Here is a 16,086-nt window from a genome sequence, read left to right on the forward strand (position 1 = left end):
GGATGTCAGATCCTACCTCCAGGAACAGTGGGGCTGCATTGTTTGAGCAGCACGGACTTTATATTTTATATAAGAGAAGCATTATGATTTAGAAAGAACATTAGCCTGGAAAGTAGACACCCTATGTTCTAACTTTGGCCTCTGCCACTAGGGGAAGTCTCAGTCTCTGCCTCTGTGAGGGATGAATTCTATAATCTACAATCCCTTCCACCACTGATGGAGATTAGATAAATTTAGTGGATTTGAATTCTTACAATCAGAATTTTATTCCCAGCTCTTGTCTCGAGTTTTGTGTTTTGTTATTCATAGATATTTTGTGTAAATTCTTCATGTTTCATTCTTGTTACTTGTAAAGTGGGGATTGCTGACTGCTATCAAGGGAATTTGAAATATATATGATGGCAGTAAAGCTCTTTCTAAAATAAGGGCATTTCAAATTCTTCAAAATCACTGCAGCATATAATGTGGAACATAGGTTTTTCAAATATCGACTGCTGGTTAATTTATTGAGAGGTCTCAGAGGAGCCAAATAATTTCTAGTCCCTAAATTCTTGAAGAATAGCAATGAAATTGCTTTTATTTCATTTAGCTTACTGATTGTCTTGCCTTTTCTCAATCAATTGTTCTCTAGGCAAGTTTATCACCGTTGGGTGGGGCAGGAAAGAGACACAGTTCCATGGATCAGAAGGCAGGCAAGCGGCCTTTCAGATGCAAATGGTAAAGTTGGTCTGCTGGATACAGAAACTCTCCATTGGGACAAATAGAAGTTCTGCCACCCACGAAGAACCCTTAAGTGTCTGATTAGAGGCTAATGGACAGATCACTTCTGCTTCAGTAAAACTAAAGTTGTACAGAAAACCTCAGAAAATGAATCATCCTAGAGAGATCCTTTTTTCTTTTTTAGTGCCAAGTTGTTTCATCACTTTTTTCAGTGTAGAGAATAATTAAAACAAATATTATTTAAAAAATAAATCATGGGGAGAAATGAAACCCTCTGGATAATCTCTTCCTGATGCTCAGAAAGACCTGCTGGCCTACATTCACTGTTGATCATTCACATGCATGTTTTCATATTTTTCCTACATATGTAGATATTAGATTTTTTTTTCTGATTTTTCCTCTTGGTTAAAACTCTTTTGTTTTCTTTCTTTCTTACATTTTGAAGATAGAGCTATAGGATTTATTGACAAAAGATCAGATACAGGCTGTGAGAGAGAAGAATTGAGGATGGTCCCAAGATTTAGAACTGAATGAATGAAAGCATTGTGTAGAAATTTCCATGAGCTGCCCTTCTAGGATAAATGAATCAATAACACACTGCCATTTACATTTTCTGTCCTTAATTATTTCTAGCTACATTCCAGGTAACTCATATTTCACCTCTTGACCCTTTACTAGAAGAAATTTGTGTTCTATGCCATAGAGCAGTTTCGTTGAGACCAAATTTTATTAGGCTGCCAGTGTGCCACTAGCATCATTTTGACTTAGCCTGTCACTACAGTGTGATGATGGATGCTCAGGTGGATTTGTCCTCAATCCTGCAGACTTGGCTTCTGTCTTTAAAACTTCAGGATTGATATGCAAGTGGCACCGGAGACCTTTCTCCCTCCTGTACTCAGAGCTCAGAAGTCTTATGTGCCTTCATCACTACTGCTGCCTTTATTACTCTGGCTCCACCCTGCCCACCTTCCTCTCACCTCCTTAACTCTTCTGTACACTGTTGTGAGGCCTACGCAATAAGTAAAACTCTACCCTCTTATACTTAGGCAAACTGAACATTTATTTCTTTATTACCTGATAGATTCCTCAGCTCACTATTTTTAATATTTAGATCTGCAGGTCTTTTCCTGTGTTGCTATGCTTGGAGGCCACTTTTTTTTTTAATAATACCCGGAGAAGGATTTTTTGGTTTAAGTTCTTTTTTTTTTTTTTTTTGATGATTTCCGGGCCTAAGAGTCCTTTTATTAGAAGAGTAAGGATTCTTTGAAGCTAGTTTTCCAGATAGCGTAAATCTTGTATACAAGATTTAAATTTAATAGCCTGAGACTTGTTTGGTTCTGGGCCACGTAAGGCCCCCAGTAACATTTGTGTTTCTTCCTCTCTTTAGCATGAGTCTGCTTTGCCCTGGGATGACCATAAACCACAAGTTACTTGGCGTGGTGATGGGCAGTTTTTTGCTGTGAGTGTTGTTTGCCCAGAGACAGGTATGGAAATAAATTGCAGTTAAAAAAAGTTTTTATCTTCTTAAGTTCAGGAAAGTTTTCTCTTTTTTTGCATTAAGGATTTTCTTTTATTATATATATGAGATAAAGATATGCTGCTTTAGATGTTAAATGAATTTAGAACTAAGAATGAGAAGAGTTCTTTGAGGCTGTCTAGTCTAGACTCCTACCCATGGGCTGCAAATTTTTAACAAGATTAATCTGTAATTGGCTTTGTAAGACCACAGTGGTTTTTATTAATAAGGAAGATATTTGTAAAGTTTGACTTGACAACATTTATCATAATGCTTTACGTTTTTCTTTTTGATTTCTTTCCCCTCTACCTACTACTTAGGGGCACGGAAGGTCAGAGTGTGGAACCGAGAATTTGCCTTACAGTCAACCAGCGAGCCGGTGGCAGGGCTGGGTCCAGCTCTGGCTTGGAAGTGAGTGGTAGAAGAAATCTTTAACTCCTTCCTCAGAATTTTTTGGAACTGGGCTAAGGCTGGTGGTACCTGTTGAATATATGTTTATGTAACAGGAACAATAATTACTTTTCCTCATTCGGCTATAAGCCTGTATCTTTCTTTTTAGTTCCCTGAAGTCCGACTTGAATAGTAGATTCTGAGCTTCTTCACAGATGTTATCATTCCAAGGGCCACACATTTTGTAGATTATAGGCAGGGCCTACACCAAGCCATTGTATGGAAAATGGTGCTTGGGAGAGAAGTCACAGTCTGCACAGCTCTGTGGGGCAGTGGAGCTTCAGTGAGGACTGGGAAAAGGGCTTCCTTCCTCTGCACAGACTCCCACGCTCGGGTGTCTGTCTGCTGAGGCCCATGCAGGCTGGATTCAGGCCTGATTCAGCTCTTGGCCCAGGACCCTTGTGCTGGTCACAACCTGCCTGTGATATGTGGCTTCCCTAATTATGGATAGAAATATCTCTGTCTCAGTAGCATCTGTTATATGTAGAACCACTTAATCTCTAGGTTTTAGACATCTTGTTTCCGGCCAGTATCTGAGTGGCAGTTGGATGATAGAGCAAAAAGAAAAGCGTATTTGAATTAAAACTCTGGAGATAAATATAAACAAGATGAAACAATTAAGGTGTTTTCAGTAGATTGAGAAGTCTTTAAAAATAACTACCTGAACATAGAATATTTGCTGAAGTTATCTAATTGAAGGAGAAATAGCTTATGGTTTTATAGGACAGTATACTTGGAATGTTTTAAATAATTATTGATTTTTTTAAAAAGTCACCCAAGCGCATCTAAATTTGTGACTCTGTGCAAATTAGGAAGTCACTTTTCTCTGGGCAGGTGTAGTCCCATACTAGGATCACCGTTGACCAGGAGACAGGTGGGATTTAAAACTGCCTTGGATGAGGTTTTTGATTTTGCTGAAAAAAATCATTTCTCCGAATTTCAACTTATTCTTAGCCAGCTGGATGCTCTGTTGGACCTTTTTTTTTTAAAAAATTTAAACACTCTGGGTTTGCTTTAAGGCCTTCAGGCAGTTTGATTGCCTCTACACAAGATAAACCCAACCAGCAGGATGTTGTGTTTTTTGAGAAAAATGGACTTCTTCATGGACATTTTACACTTCCCTTCCTCAAAGATGAGGTTAAGGTAGGTGTCTGAGTTGTTTAATCATCAAGCTTAGAGGACTTCCTATAGCTATAGAGAAGGTGTATATTTGATATGGATATAGAAATAGAAGCTCCAGAGTAGATGATAGTAAAAATAGTGGTTTCTTATAACTGAGTTGTTTTACTTACAACTTTCTTAAGGAGATTTTGTAAAAAAGAAATGGTTGTTCTTCTCTACCCTAAGTAAAACCCAGACACAAAATAGAAATGTTAGTTTTTAATGTTTATTTTGACAAAAGTATAATTCTTCCAGTGATAAAAATACTTTTCACTTGTAACATTTAAACCTTAAGCAGCTCATGTACCATTAGGATTTTTGATGACCTATCACTTGCAACATTTACCAATATTTTGCAAAATTATTTTCATCTACCACTTACACATTTTTATTTTATTTCCGAGGGTTTTAATTCTAGAAATCATTTTAAAATTTCATTTCTAACAATGTTTTTCTTTAAATAACCTTAATTTCATTATCACATCTTACAAAATTAGTAATAATTCTTTAGTATTATCTTATACCCAGTCCATGTTCAAATTTCCCTAATTATCTAAAAACGTCACCTTCATTTGGTTAAGTCTCTTAAACTTTTAAATATAATGCATTTTTTTGACATCGCTGCATATAATGACATACAGATTTGTTTTATGACTCTGAAGGTTAGTAATTTACAGCTAGGAGTCAGCTCAAGTAGTGGGATTATTTGGTTTGTGAGAGCAGGGGATTCAGCTATTATAAAGATTTTGAAGTAAATACGTAGTTAAAGGACAATGACAGATATTTTTCTCTACCAGGTAAATGACCTGCTCTGGAATGCGGATTCCACTGTGCTTGCAGTTTGGTTGGAAGACCTTCAGAGGGAAGAAAATTCCACTCTAAAAACCTATGGTAAAACACCTGTATTGTGTCAGCCTTTTGCCCCATAAAGTGTAGTTGAAAATAGAAGATGTGGAGTTGCCCTTATCCCTTCTACTTAGTCCTGTAGTGGAATCAAAGATGGCGCGGGGTTGGGGGTAGGCGGAGATGGGGGCGCAGTTAGGTTTTAATTATTTAAGGATTTAAGTTATGTATCAGTCATGGTTCTTTAGAGAAACAGTGTCAGAGTAGACCAGCAGACTGGAAATTCAGATAGGAGTCGTTTCAATCTTAAGTCTGAAATTTATAGGACAGGCCTGCAGTCTGCAGACAGGCAGGATTCTGTTACAGTTTTGAGGTAGAATTCTTTTTTTCTCTAAGAAACCTTTGTTCTTAATGCCTTTAACTCAGATGAGACACCTCCCCCCACCCCACTTCCCCGCCACACACATTATGCACATTATGGAAGATAATCTGCTTTACTTTAAGTCAACCGATTGTAAATGTCAGTCACATCTACAAAATACTTTCTCAGCAATATCTAGACCACTGTTTGATCAAATAACCTGGCACCATAGCCTAGCCAAAGTTGACATATAAAATTGACCATTACAGGTCATCAGTACTTTCTTTTCTTAGATGATGTAACTATAGAAAATCAAAACACTAGCCAAAGGAATGCTACTGTGAACATGAAAGAGAAATTGAATTAGATATAAGAATCTTCTCTCCATCTTTTAAATTAATGTAAATAGATATTTTTAGTGTATACATAATAGGTGAAAACATTAGAAAATAAAGATAAGAAAAAAATTAATTCATAATTCTGTCACCCTGAAATCGCTATCAAAATTTTCTCATCTTTCAGATTTTATATATATCTTAGTATAGCTATGATCTCATTTTTGTTGAGTATATGGTTATGATACATGCAGTTTTGTAACTTGCTTTTCCACTGTCACAAATATATTTCTATTTCAGATATCTATCTGCCTGATTGTAAATTGTGTAATATTTACTTGTGTCACAATTTATTAAATCCCATTCTGTTAGACATTTAAAGTTTTATAATTTTTCACGATCAATAGCAGTACACTGAACTTTTTTGTTCATAAATCTTTCCACTTGCTTGATTATTTCTAAGTGGCTTTTAAAACTTTTTAATCAGTAGAACTTTAACTCAAATGTTATTCACTCAAATGTTATTCATTCATTCATTCATTCATTCATTCATTCAACCCAATGGTTCTCAACCCTGGCTGCACCTTTAGAAAAAAAAAGCACTTTCCAGGTCTCATCTCATTGCATTCATTGTGTTGGAATGGGGACTATACATCAGCATTTTAGTTTTTTTTTTGAAAGGCTCCCGGATGATTTTTAAGATGCAGCCAGAGTTGAGAACCACCAATTAACTAGGGTGTCAGAGGCCAACACTGTGATATGCTCCGGCTATATGTTGTACGAGAAGAGCCACAGCACATCTTCCTGGAGCCTGAGCACGTGGTCTAACTTACCCACTCACAGCCAGGTAGAAGTATTGCACTAGCCTGGTTAGAAAACTAGGTTAGATTTGCTGTGATCACCGAATTAAGAATAAGGAAGCAGGAGAATATTTATTTAAAGAAAAGAAATTCCTTAATGTAATCAATATCTTCACTTATGTGTGTCATCTGTTTAATAAAGGTGGTTTTATAGGATTTTTTTAAACTTTATTGAGATATAATTGACATATAACATTGTGTAAGTTTAAGATAAACGGTGTGTGATTTGATACATGTATACATATTGTGAAATGTTTACCACAGCAAGGTTAGTTAACGGATCCTTCACTTCACATAATTACCATTTTTGTTCTTATGGTGAGAACATTGAAGATCAACTCTCATAGCAGCTTTCAAGTATACAATGCCATATTGCTAGCTGTAGTCACCATGCTGTACATTAGATTTCTAGGACTTATAACTGAAAGTTTGTACCCTTTGACCAACATCTTCCCATTTCTCCCACCCCCCACCCCCAAGGTTAGGTTTTGTTGTTTTACTAAATGCTAGAAAAGATAATTGCTGGCCAGTCTCCCTTGGATAGCTGAATCACACACAGTTAATACCAGGTAGCCTAGTATAATTGCATGCTAAGCACCTAGAAGAAAAGGCTAAGCATCTTAAGCTTAATAGAACATAGCAATGCTAGTCCAGTACTCTTGGATTGAGTGTTTTAATACTTTTAATCTAATTATCACTTTTATTCTTTCTAAATCTTTATAGGAAAAAAAGCCAATTCACTAAAACACTGTCTTGCACTAGCAGCCTATTATTTTCATGATCATAAAGTTTGAAGGTAGAGGCAGAAATAAGCTTGTGCTTCTGACCTTATCAATGCTTGACATTTTATCTCCATGGAAAAGTACCTTTTGATAATTATTACTGTTAATGTTATTTTAATGGATAGGCTGAGCAGGAAGGGTCATTTGAGAAAGAAAAGGCTGCCCCCATCCCCCTCTAGCAAATGGTGTGAAGTTGAGGGCCTTCCTTTCATTTTCCCTTGCAGTTCAGCTCTGGACTGTTGGAAACTATCACTGGTATCTCAAGCAAAGTCTGCCCTTCAGCGCCTGTGGGAAGAGCAAAATTGTGTCTCTGATGTGGGACCCGGTGACCCCATACCGGCTGCATGTTCTCTGTCAGGGCTGGCATTACCTCTGCTATGACTGGCACTGGACGACTGACAGGAGCTCGGGAGAGAATTCAAGTGACATGGCAAATGTGGCTGTCATCGACGGAAGTAAGCAACTGGAAGAGGTGTTTATGAGCCTGCAAGGGGTCCTGAGCCCAGTGCCTACAGATGTGGTGGTTTGACTGAAACAATGGGGATTTTTTGTTTTGTTGGTTGGTTTGGTTGTTTGGTTTATTTTTACTTATTTGTTGTTTTGTTTTGTTTGGATGGGAATGCCCATACATGGGGCATGTACTCTCCCGAGAATCATAGTCCCTCCTCCGACCGCCACCCACCCCATTTTTCTGTTGTGCTTTGTCCATGGCCTTCACATGTTTACTAATCCAGCCTTTGAAGACATTGAAAATTTTGACCCTGGGTACAGGAGACACAGTAGTATTGTGGCATTGGATGTCTTAGCCTTGTCTTTTCCCCTGACATAAATTTACATTGACCTTCGTACCACTCTACTTGTGTTGCTTTGTTTTCTGATAAAATACTTATCAATTACATACCTGTCCAATATATTCAGTTCAAGTTACAAGATTTCTGTCTAGTATGAAGATTGGCTTGGTGTTTTATAATTAGGCTGAGGATTTTGTTGTTTTTATTTTCGGTGAGGGAGAGGAAATTGGGGGTGAGGGGGAAGTTGTCATCTGAATAGACAGTTTACTTATTTTCAATAACAGAAAGGAAAACTTGCTTCTAAGATTATAATGCAAGTTGGTGTACTAATTCATGTTCTATATAATGGTCATAATACTGATTTTACAATCTCATGTTCTGTATAGAAGATTTATGTATGTGTTATTACCAAATCCATGCATAGGGAAACGCTTTAAGGATTTTGAAGATATTAATTCCCTTACTTTAGTCTGACTTGGTTGCAGGCCCAGTTTTAAAGCTAGAACTCTGACCTTTTGGCCTTCTTCCTCTAGCCCCTGGTACCTGAAACCTCAAAGTCCAGAGATGGACTTTTCTAGGCCTGGAGGTGACAGTAGCCAGAGAGGGGCAGAGTCCATGATACTTACTTTTCCCCCTTACACGATGTTTAAGCTTATTCATGGTAAAAACACCAAAAATTATTTTTAAGAATTGCTGTATATTTTTTACCACCATTATTAGTTAGTGGTACTGTGCTGTTCACATGCCTTTTTTTGCAAATTGAACATCCATGTGTCTAATCCTCCTCCTCTTTCTCTCTCACGTGCAGACAGGGTATTGGTGACAGTCTTCCGGCAGAGTATAGTTCCACCTCCCATGTGCACCTACCGACTGCTGCTCCCACACCCTGCGAATCAAGTTATGTTTTTTTCACACCCTAAAAAGAGTAACGACCTCGCCATCCTAGATGCCAGTAACCAGGTTTCTGTTTATAAATGTGGTATGTTCAAAACTGTTATCAAGATGTTCTGAATCGAGTCCCTCCCACAGAAAGCAAATTATAGTTTGGTGTTGTCTTAGCTCTAGTGTTTCTAAAAATTTTTAAGTTTATAATTAATGTCTTTATCATTATGATATTTAATTCGTTTATGGGTATTTTTTTGTTTCATGGGGGTTCAATCCTACTCTGGCTTATAAGACTTATTTCTTTAGTTTTATTAAACTTGAAAATTCAGTTACGAATAACATTCAACTCTGGAAATAAGATGCTATCTGGTTATATCTTTTACATATTTCACAATTTTCATCGCCTTTGCACGTATTTTCAGTTGATCTCACAGCCTTTTTAGGAGCTGTGTCCCAGATGGAGTTTTCTTTTTCCATAGATGAGGGAACAGAATGCCAGAGGGTTTGAAATTTGCTTGAGCAAGGTGGACAGAGATTCCAACTTAGGTGTTCTGGCTTCTAATCCAGTTGTCTTCCATGTTTCATTGCTCTTAGTTTCTAGTTGCTTTCCTGAAGTGCTGGAAAAACCTGAAACTTGTTTTTAGTTGTAAGTTCTGTGATGCTGTCATAAATTACACTGGAATGTGGAAATGGTGGCCTTATTTTCAAATAATTTTTGAATTCTCAATTAGGAAAAACCTAGATAGCTGCTGGGAGAGAATAATCAAAATTAATTAATTCATGTTGGAATTCCCTACTTATCATTTTTTTTGTTAATTCAACAACCTACTGTTTATACTAATACGACAATTTTCGTTTGGTATTGTTTTGTTATGATGTTTACAAGAAGACATAGGAACTTAACTCTTGTGTATATCAATTAGCATATGATAAAATTGATTTTGTTATACATTGTTTTGCTTAAAGTTACAGAACCCATCAGTGATGTTAACTGAGGACTTACTGTATTTGGATATGTCACCAGCTTCTCTGGTTTTAATTTTGTTCTATAAAATGCTATAACAGTCTTCCTTAAGTTTCTTTTTTAATAGCTTTAAAAAATAATAATAATGTGTTCATTGTCTAGGCAAATCATAAAAATTAACTACTTTTCAAAGTAGATTTTCTATCAATCAGTGATATTAAAAGTAAACAGTGATTGTCTCTGTACTCTACTACTGTTTGGGTATCTTGCTGCTGGTTTTGTGAGGTTAAAAAGGATCAGATGTTAGAATAAGTTTTTGTATATCACTTTATAATGTATGGGATATTTTGTCCTACATTCACTTAAAAAAACTTTATTGAGTTCATACCATTCACCCATTTAAAGTGTACAATTCTGTGGTTTTTAGTATATTCACAGAGTTTTGTAGCCATCGTCATCATATTCAATTTTAGAACATATTCATCTTCCCAAATGAAACCCTGTACCATCCTACATTCACTGTACTGATACTTACAACTCCCTGTGATGAGATAGGGCATGCTGAGAGCTCTGCTTTTGGAAGCTTGGTTGGCGTCAGTATGTGGGGTGAGCCATGGATGTGAGCATCTGAAGGCAGAGATACCAGTTAGGCTATTGCAGAGTGACTAGGTAGGAGATGAGGAGCACATTAGTCTGTAGAAATGGAAAGAAGAGAAAGATCTTACAAATCCCAGAACTGAAAGCCTCTGGGAAGTTAAAGAGCGTGTTGCAGAAAGTTTGGATATAAGAGGGTCCGGGAAAAAGTAGGAGTCTTTATTAGAGCATAGGACTTAGAGATTAGCATCTCAGACATGGAGTAATTTCAGGAGATGGCCCTGGTGTGGATAGCTCATGTGGAGTTGAAGTTGTTGAATGCCAGCATTGGGCACCTGCCCAGTGAGCATAGTGAGAGGGCAGATTGGTAAGAGATTCAAGAGCGCTAGTGTAGAAACAGTGGACGTCAGCTTCCGGGTTGTGCAGGGAGTCAAGTGAATGTTGAGGAATAATACCTTTTATTGAGAAGAAGAGGAATGAGAAGAAGAAAGATTGGAAGTTGGGGTCACAGTCAGAATATTCCAGTTTGAGATCTCAGTGGACAGGTCAGACTATTAATAAGGGCCCAGTGCCTAAGCAGAAGCAGAAGAGAAAGAGCTCTCGTTACAGATGAACAACTTGGACATGAGTAGTGGACATTAGAGTTGAGTAGAAACAAATTAGATGTGAAAATTTTCAAAGGTGGCATTCGATGTCTCTTTAGTATTGCTCCTTTTTTTTTCCCATCCATGTTTATTGATTATCTGTTAACGTGCCAGGTGTTTTCCTACTCTGTGCCTTTGTGGAGTCTGTCTTCTAGTTGGGGAGAAAGCTAGTAAATAAACACAGAGGATAGGTGCCAGTAGGGTAAGGTGTCTTTGTATTTAGAGTGGCCACGGAGCCTCTCTGTGAAGGTGACATTTAAGCAGAGACTGAGTGGGAATTGGAGAGGGAGCCATGCAAACACCTGCGGTAAGAACATTCCAGGTAGAGCACCAAGCACTGCAAAGTACTTGTTGTATGTAGGAAATAGCCAGGAGTGTAAGGTGGCTGCAGCAGAGCAAGTGAGAGGAGAGTGGTGGGTGGGGTCATAGAGGTGACCCCACAGGGAATAACTCTTGTCAGGCCTTGAAGGCTCTGGGAAGATGTTAGTGTTTATTCTGCATGAGACAGGAAGCCACTGGAGAGTTTGGAACAGAGAGTATGGTATTCTGGATTAATTTTTTAAAGGCTTGTATTGACTGCTGTGCGGTAAATAAACTGGATCAAGAATGGAAAAAGAATGTCTTTCTATCAAGGAAGCAAGTTTGTCGAGAGATCATTGTGGAACAGTGGGAGGAACTAGCACTGGGGCGTGAGGGCAGCCCTTCGGCCTGGTCTTGCTGAGACTTGGTGAGGATTGTGACTGGTATAGTAGGAAGGGGAATGCATATTTGGGTTATGCCTAAAAGGTAGACAGAGATTGAAAAGAGATTAAGATGTTATTTTCAATTGCCTTATTTGTGAAGTGGTTTACCTTCTAGAACCCACCAAATGCAGGACCCCATAACCTTAATATTATGAGAAACGTTTGCAGTTTACTATGATGGTATTTGCATTTTTGTTTTCTAGATGACAGTCCAAGTGTGGACCCTACGGTGAGACTGGGAGCTGTGGGTGGAAATGGATTTAAAGTTTCCCTTAGAACTCCTCATCTGGAAAAGAGATACAAGTAGGTGGTTCTTAATTATCTGGGACCTGGGCATAGAAGCAGCCAGCATTTAGTCCTAACTTCACCCACCTATTGTCCTGTGTCTGTTGCTGAGTGGAAGAAGAAGTAGGTACAACACTCAGGCCCAGGTTTTTCAGCCTCATTAGGGAAGCCAGTTGCCTATATATCTGAATGCCACATATGCTGAGGGGTGGCAGGAGAGCACAGGTCATAAACCAGCCTAAAACCCATTCCTTGCAATAGCCCTTGGAGATGAAGATGATGGGGCAGAGTTGCATTCGCTTACATAAATGAGGATATCTAAGTTGTTAACATATGGCTGACCTACCAGTTCCTCACCGCATACTCCAAAACTAATGGGTACTCTGTTTTGAGGCTTGCAGGCTGGAAATCAGAATGCATTTTCCCATTGAAACAATATTATAAATGGTCGGGTATAATTGAATATTTCAGGTACTCTATAGGCATTGTAAAATGACCCAGAGGCCAAACTATTAATTATAATGCCACTTCTGTGAGAATCCAGGATTTGAGTCTACTCTATTTGATAAGCCTGTGTTCTTAATTATTGCAGTATTCTACCTCCTGGGAGCATACATTCCTAAATTAATAGGAATAATGAACTCTATAGAGCAAATAGAATTTAATAATGTTTTTCTTAAAAATATGCAGTATGTTTTACAAATGTATATAAATATCTAACTGTGTATGATTTGCCTCTATGATGCTTAGCGGTCTTCACAGAACATTTATGTGGATGATTTCGTTCCATAGGCTTGGAACCATTGGGACAGAGTTAAGGCAAATTAAAAAGCGTGAGGCAATTTAGAATATAGCTCCATTTTTTAAAAAGTGAGAGGCTAGCTTTAAGTTCTTTAAAGAAATCGCATGAAGGACATGAGTACTTACCTTGATTCTTGAAGGGCTAGGGTTAGGACTAGTAGAGAAAGATTGGGAACATTGGGTCTGGCGGGCAGAGGAGTGTCGATGAGGAGCAGAGCTGGGAAAGCTCGCGTGTGGGGCTGAATGCAATGGAGAGACTGAGTCCTGGGAGAGCTGGTTGAGGAGGAAGATCAGGTTAGTGTCCCAACTTCTTCAGTGTGCACTGAGGGTTTGCTGCCTGAGCTGGAAGGCAAGAAGTAGCCATTCTAAATTCCCGAGTGAGGTGGCAAAATGTACCTTCTTCTGCTGTGTAAATGCTACAGAAGGAAGACGGTAGAGGCAGGAAAACCATCTGTCAAGCTAATTAGTTATTTTAATATGAAATGCTTAGGAAAGGATCCATTGTGTTTAGATCTAAATATCTGCTAGAGTCTGGTTTGAATACTGGTTACGTGGTGACAATAGAAAACGTCTGGGGTCTGTTAGTGTAAGGACCTGGGTAATTTTCTTGTGTAGTCAGTTTCCTGAAGTATTCTCTTCAATTCTAAAGATCTCAGAGTATAAGAGACTTAATATTAAATAGAAAAAATTTTTTAAGCCAAGCAAACATTATTTTGGATTTTCTAGTATTTGACATCACCTTAGGTTTTGTCCCTCCAAAGAAGGTGTCAACTGTATACAGGGTGGTTTATTCTTCCTTCATTTAGGAAAATCTCAGTGATATTAAAGTTTTATTCATGTCTTGGATATTCTTCAATATTTAAAACAGAATTCAATTTGAGAATAGTGAAGATCAAGAAGTAAATCCACTGAAACTCAGCCTTCTCACCTGGATTCAAGAAGACATTTTCCTGGCTGTAAGCCACAGTGGGTCCAGCTCACAGTCTGTCATTCACCATCTAACTATGACCCCTTCCGAGACGGATGACGAGCAAGGACAGCTCAATATTAGGTATTACAACACTTCCCTGTATTCTACATGTTAATAAGCTGATGGAGTTATGCTTTTGTCTTTATAAGCATAGGACTTTTTTTGGCTTCTGGTGAGCAAGGTTGAGGGGCTGTAGCTTCTCTGTTAGAAACACTTAACAAGAGATTAAGGCTAGTTTTGAGTCATGTCAAAATACAGGCTAAAAATGCAGGTGAAAAATAGGACAAATACCAATAGATGAGGCAAAACATTTTAAGATGTGTTAAAAATTTTAATTCAGCATATACTTACATTCCAGCAGGATTATTGTTAGCCCATGAAAATCTACCACTCTAATTACCCTTATTAATAATTAAAATCAGTTATAACATCTATTTATATGAGCTTCATTTTGATGTGGCAACTTCAAAATACTTCTTCCGGCCTCATCTTTACAGTCTGTTTGGCACTTGACTGGCATTTAGTAGTCTCCTCTATCTTTCTTTGCTAAAGTTTCACTGCCCTCTGACCCTGAGTTTCATCTTGATTTCTGACTGCATCTTTGTCATGTAACAGATTTTAGTTAATGAATGCTGTTTTCTGTAATGCTAGACCTGTTGTGCAGAAGAGGGCATGGTCTGAGCAGCTCCGGGAAATCCTTAGGTTTCCCTTGTCAAAATTTGGCCCCTCAGTCATGTTCTGATATTAATCTCCAGATTCATTCATTAAAGATCTACTGGTTAGATTTAAATTCTGAAAACCCTTGTCGCAAACAAGGAACCTGTCCTTATTGTATACATAAAACGTGTTCAGATGCAGTCATCAGCTCCTCATCTTTGACTCACAACGCTTACATTTTAAGAAAATGAATTACAGAAATGATATCAGTACCGTGCATGTCTAATGAAGACAATAAATTATAGTGAGTTGGAATAAGTTATAACGAGTTGCTGCCAAAATGGGAGTGAGGACTTCACCATGTAGACACCTGGCTTCCTTGTACTATGGAAAATAGTGTCATGTGACAGATAATTGCTTTATCTGTGCTTGTGATTGCAATAGTTTATCTGTCATTGTGCGTGTGTCCGTGTTTATGTGAATTTTGTGTGTATTGTATTGCAATAGGCAGTGCAGCACCAAAGAGAAATTGCTTATTTTTCTATTTTGTAAAATAAGTAATGTCACTACTTTTGAAAAAAATCGTCTGTTCACACCCCTTTTCTCCCTTTTTTTACTTTTGTCAGTTCATCTGTGACAGTAGATGGGGTCATAATCAGCCTATGTTGCAATTCCAAGACCAAATCAGTAGCATTGCAGCTGGCTGGTGGCCAGATACTTAAGTATCTTTGGGGTGAGTATTAAAATGCTAGGAAAGCATGTTTATGACTTCTATGGATGTTTAATTTTTGAGAACTTGATTTGTATCTTGTCAGTGCTGCATTGATAGGTCTTGTAATTATCCTGGAAAACCCTAAGCTAGCACGTGTAGTTGGCAGGTGTTTTCTGCCTCTCTTTTCTTGTGGTGAATTGGAGCACGCTTATGAGTTTCTAGAATATATTTGAGAGGTAATTCAAATGACATGTCAAGTGTTTTAGCAAGTATCAGTGTGACAGGTTTTTACCAATAGCAGCTCACCATTTTGTGAACCTCATGTCCCAAACCTGCAGAGTCACCCTCTCTGGCTGTTGCTCCATGGAAGAACCCCGATGGAGTTCCCGTGCGGTTCCCATATCCTTGCACACAAACTGAATTGGCTGTGATTGGAGGAGAGGTAAGTGAACACAGGGCAGAAAAATTTACCGCTTAGGGCACTGGCCCAGGATAGAGCATTAGGTAGAAAGACTGTGGGCTTTGGAAGTGGACCTGGGTCTCCACTAAATCTCAAGGCAATAAGGAGGAGTCATCCACATTCCAGGGCCTCAGCTTCTTCTATGAAATGGGATTAAGAAATTGCCTGGCATGTAGTAGTTGACTTCTTTCCTTGGAGGTACAAATTTAAAAATAGAAGAATGCAGTCAGCAAACTTTTATCCCATTGTATACAACATTCAAAGTTAGTTCTGTGGGAGACAACAGAAATGTAATCTTGAAAATAGTATTTAGTAGATTGTCATTCATCAAATATTAAAATGCCTATAATTGTGGTGGGATACAGTTGTTATAAAAGAAAAGAGCTGTCTGATCCCTCTCTTCTGGACTTTGTGACATATCAAAAGAGGTCTGATTATCCCCTCCGATGGGAAAATGAAGGAAATGATTAGGGCGTGATGTTAGAGAATAGTGAGGTGCTGGGGACTAATTAGAGAATGGTAGCTGTGAGGGTGGGTGGGGAGACCTGCTTT

At 38.2% G+C, this 16,086-nt stretch overlaps 1 protein-coding gene across 1 annotated transcript in view; it reads left to right on the top strand.

The window, feature by feature from the left end:
• Positions 1 to 16,086, top strand: part of ELP1 (elongator complex protein 1) — a 53,816-nt gene that overhangs the window by 7,735 nt on the left and 29,995 nt on the right. The window contains exons 5-15 of the mRNA XM_011364989.2: positions 632 to 717; positions 2,108 to 2,204; positions 2,557 to 2,647; positions 3,706 to 3,829; positions 4,645 to 4,738; positions 7,253 to 7,483; positions 8,628 to 8,798; positions 11,853 to 11,952; positions 13,604 to 13,786; positions 14,989 to 15,095; positions 15,413 to 15,531. Of these exons, the coding sequence (XP_011363291.1) occupies positions 632 to 717; positions 2,108 to 2,204; positions 2,557 to 2,647; positions 3,706 to 3,829; positions 4,645 to 4,738; positions 7,253 to 7,483; positions 8,628 to 8,798; positions 11,853 to 11,952; positions 13,604 to 13,786; positions 14,989 to 15,095; positions 15,413 to 15,531 (1,403 nt within the window). The remainder of the gene's footprint in view (positions 1 to 631; positions 718 to 2,107; positions 2,205 to 2,556; positions 2,648 to 3,705; positions 3,830 to 4,644; positions 4,739 to 7,252; positions 7,484 to 8,627; positions 8,799 to 11,852; positions 11,953 to 13,603; positions 13,787 to 14,988; positions 15,096 to 15,412; positions 15,532 to 16,086) is intronic.

Source organism: Pteropus vampyrus, unplaced genomic scaffold, assembly GCF_000151845.1.
Source record: "Pteropus vampyrus isolate Shadow unplaced genomic scaffold, Pvam_2.0 Scaffold103, whole genome shotgun sequence".
NCBI classification, from domain to species: domain Eukaryota; kingdom Metazoa; phylum Chordata; class Mammalia; order Chiroptera; family Pteropodidae; genus Pteropus; species Pteropus vampyrus.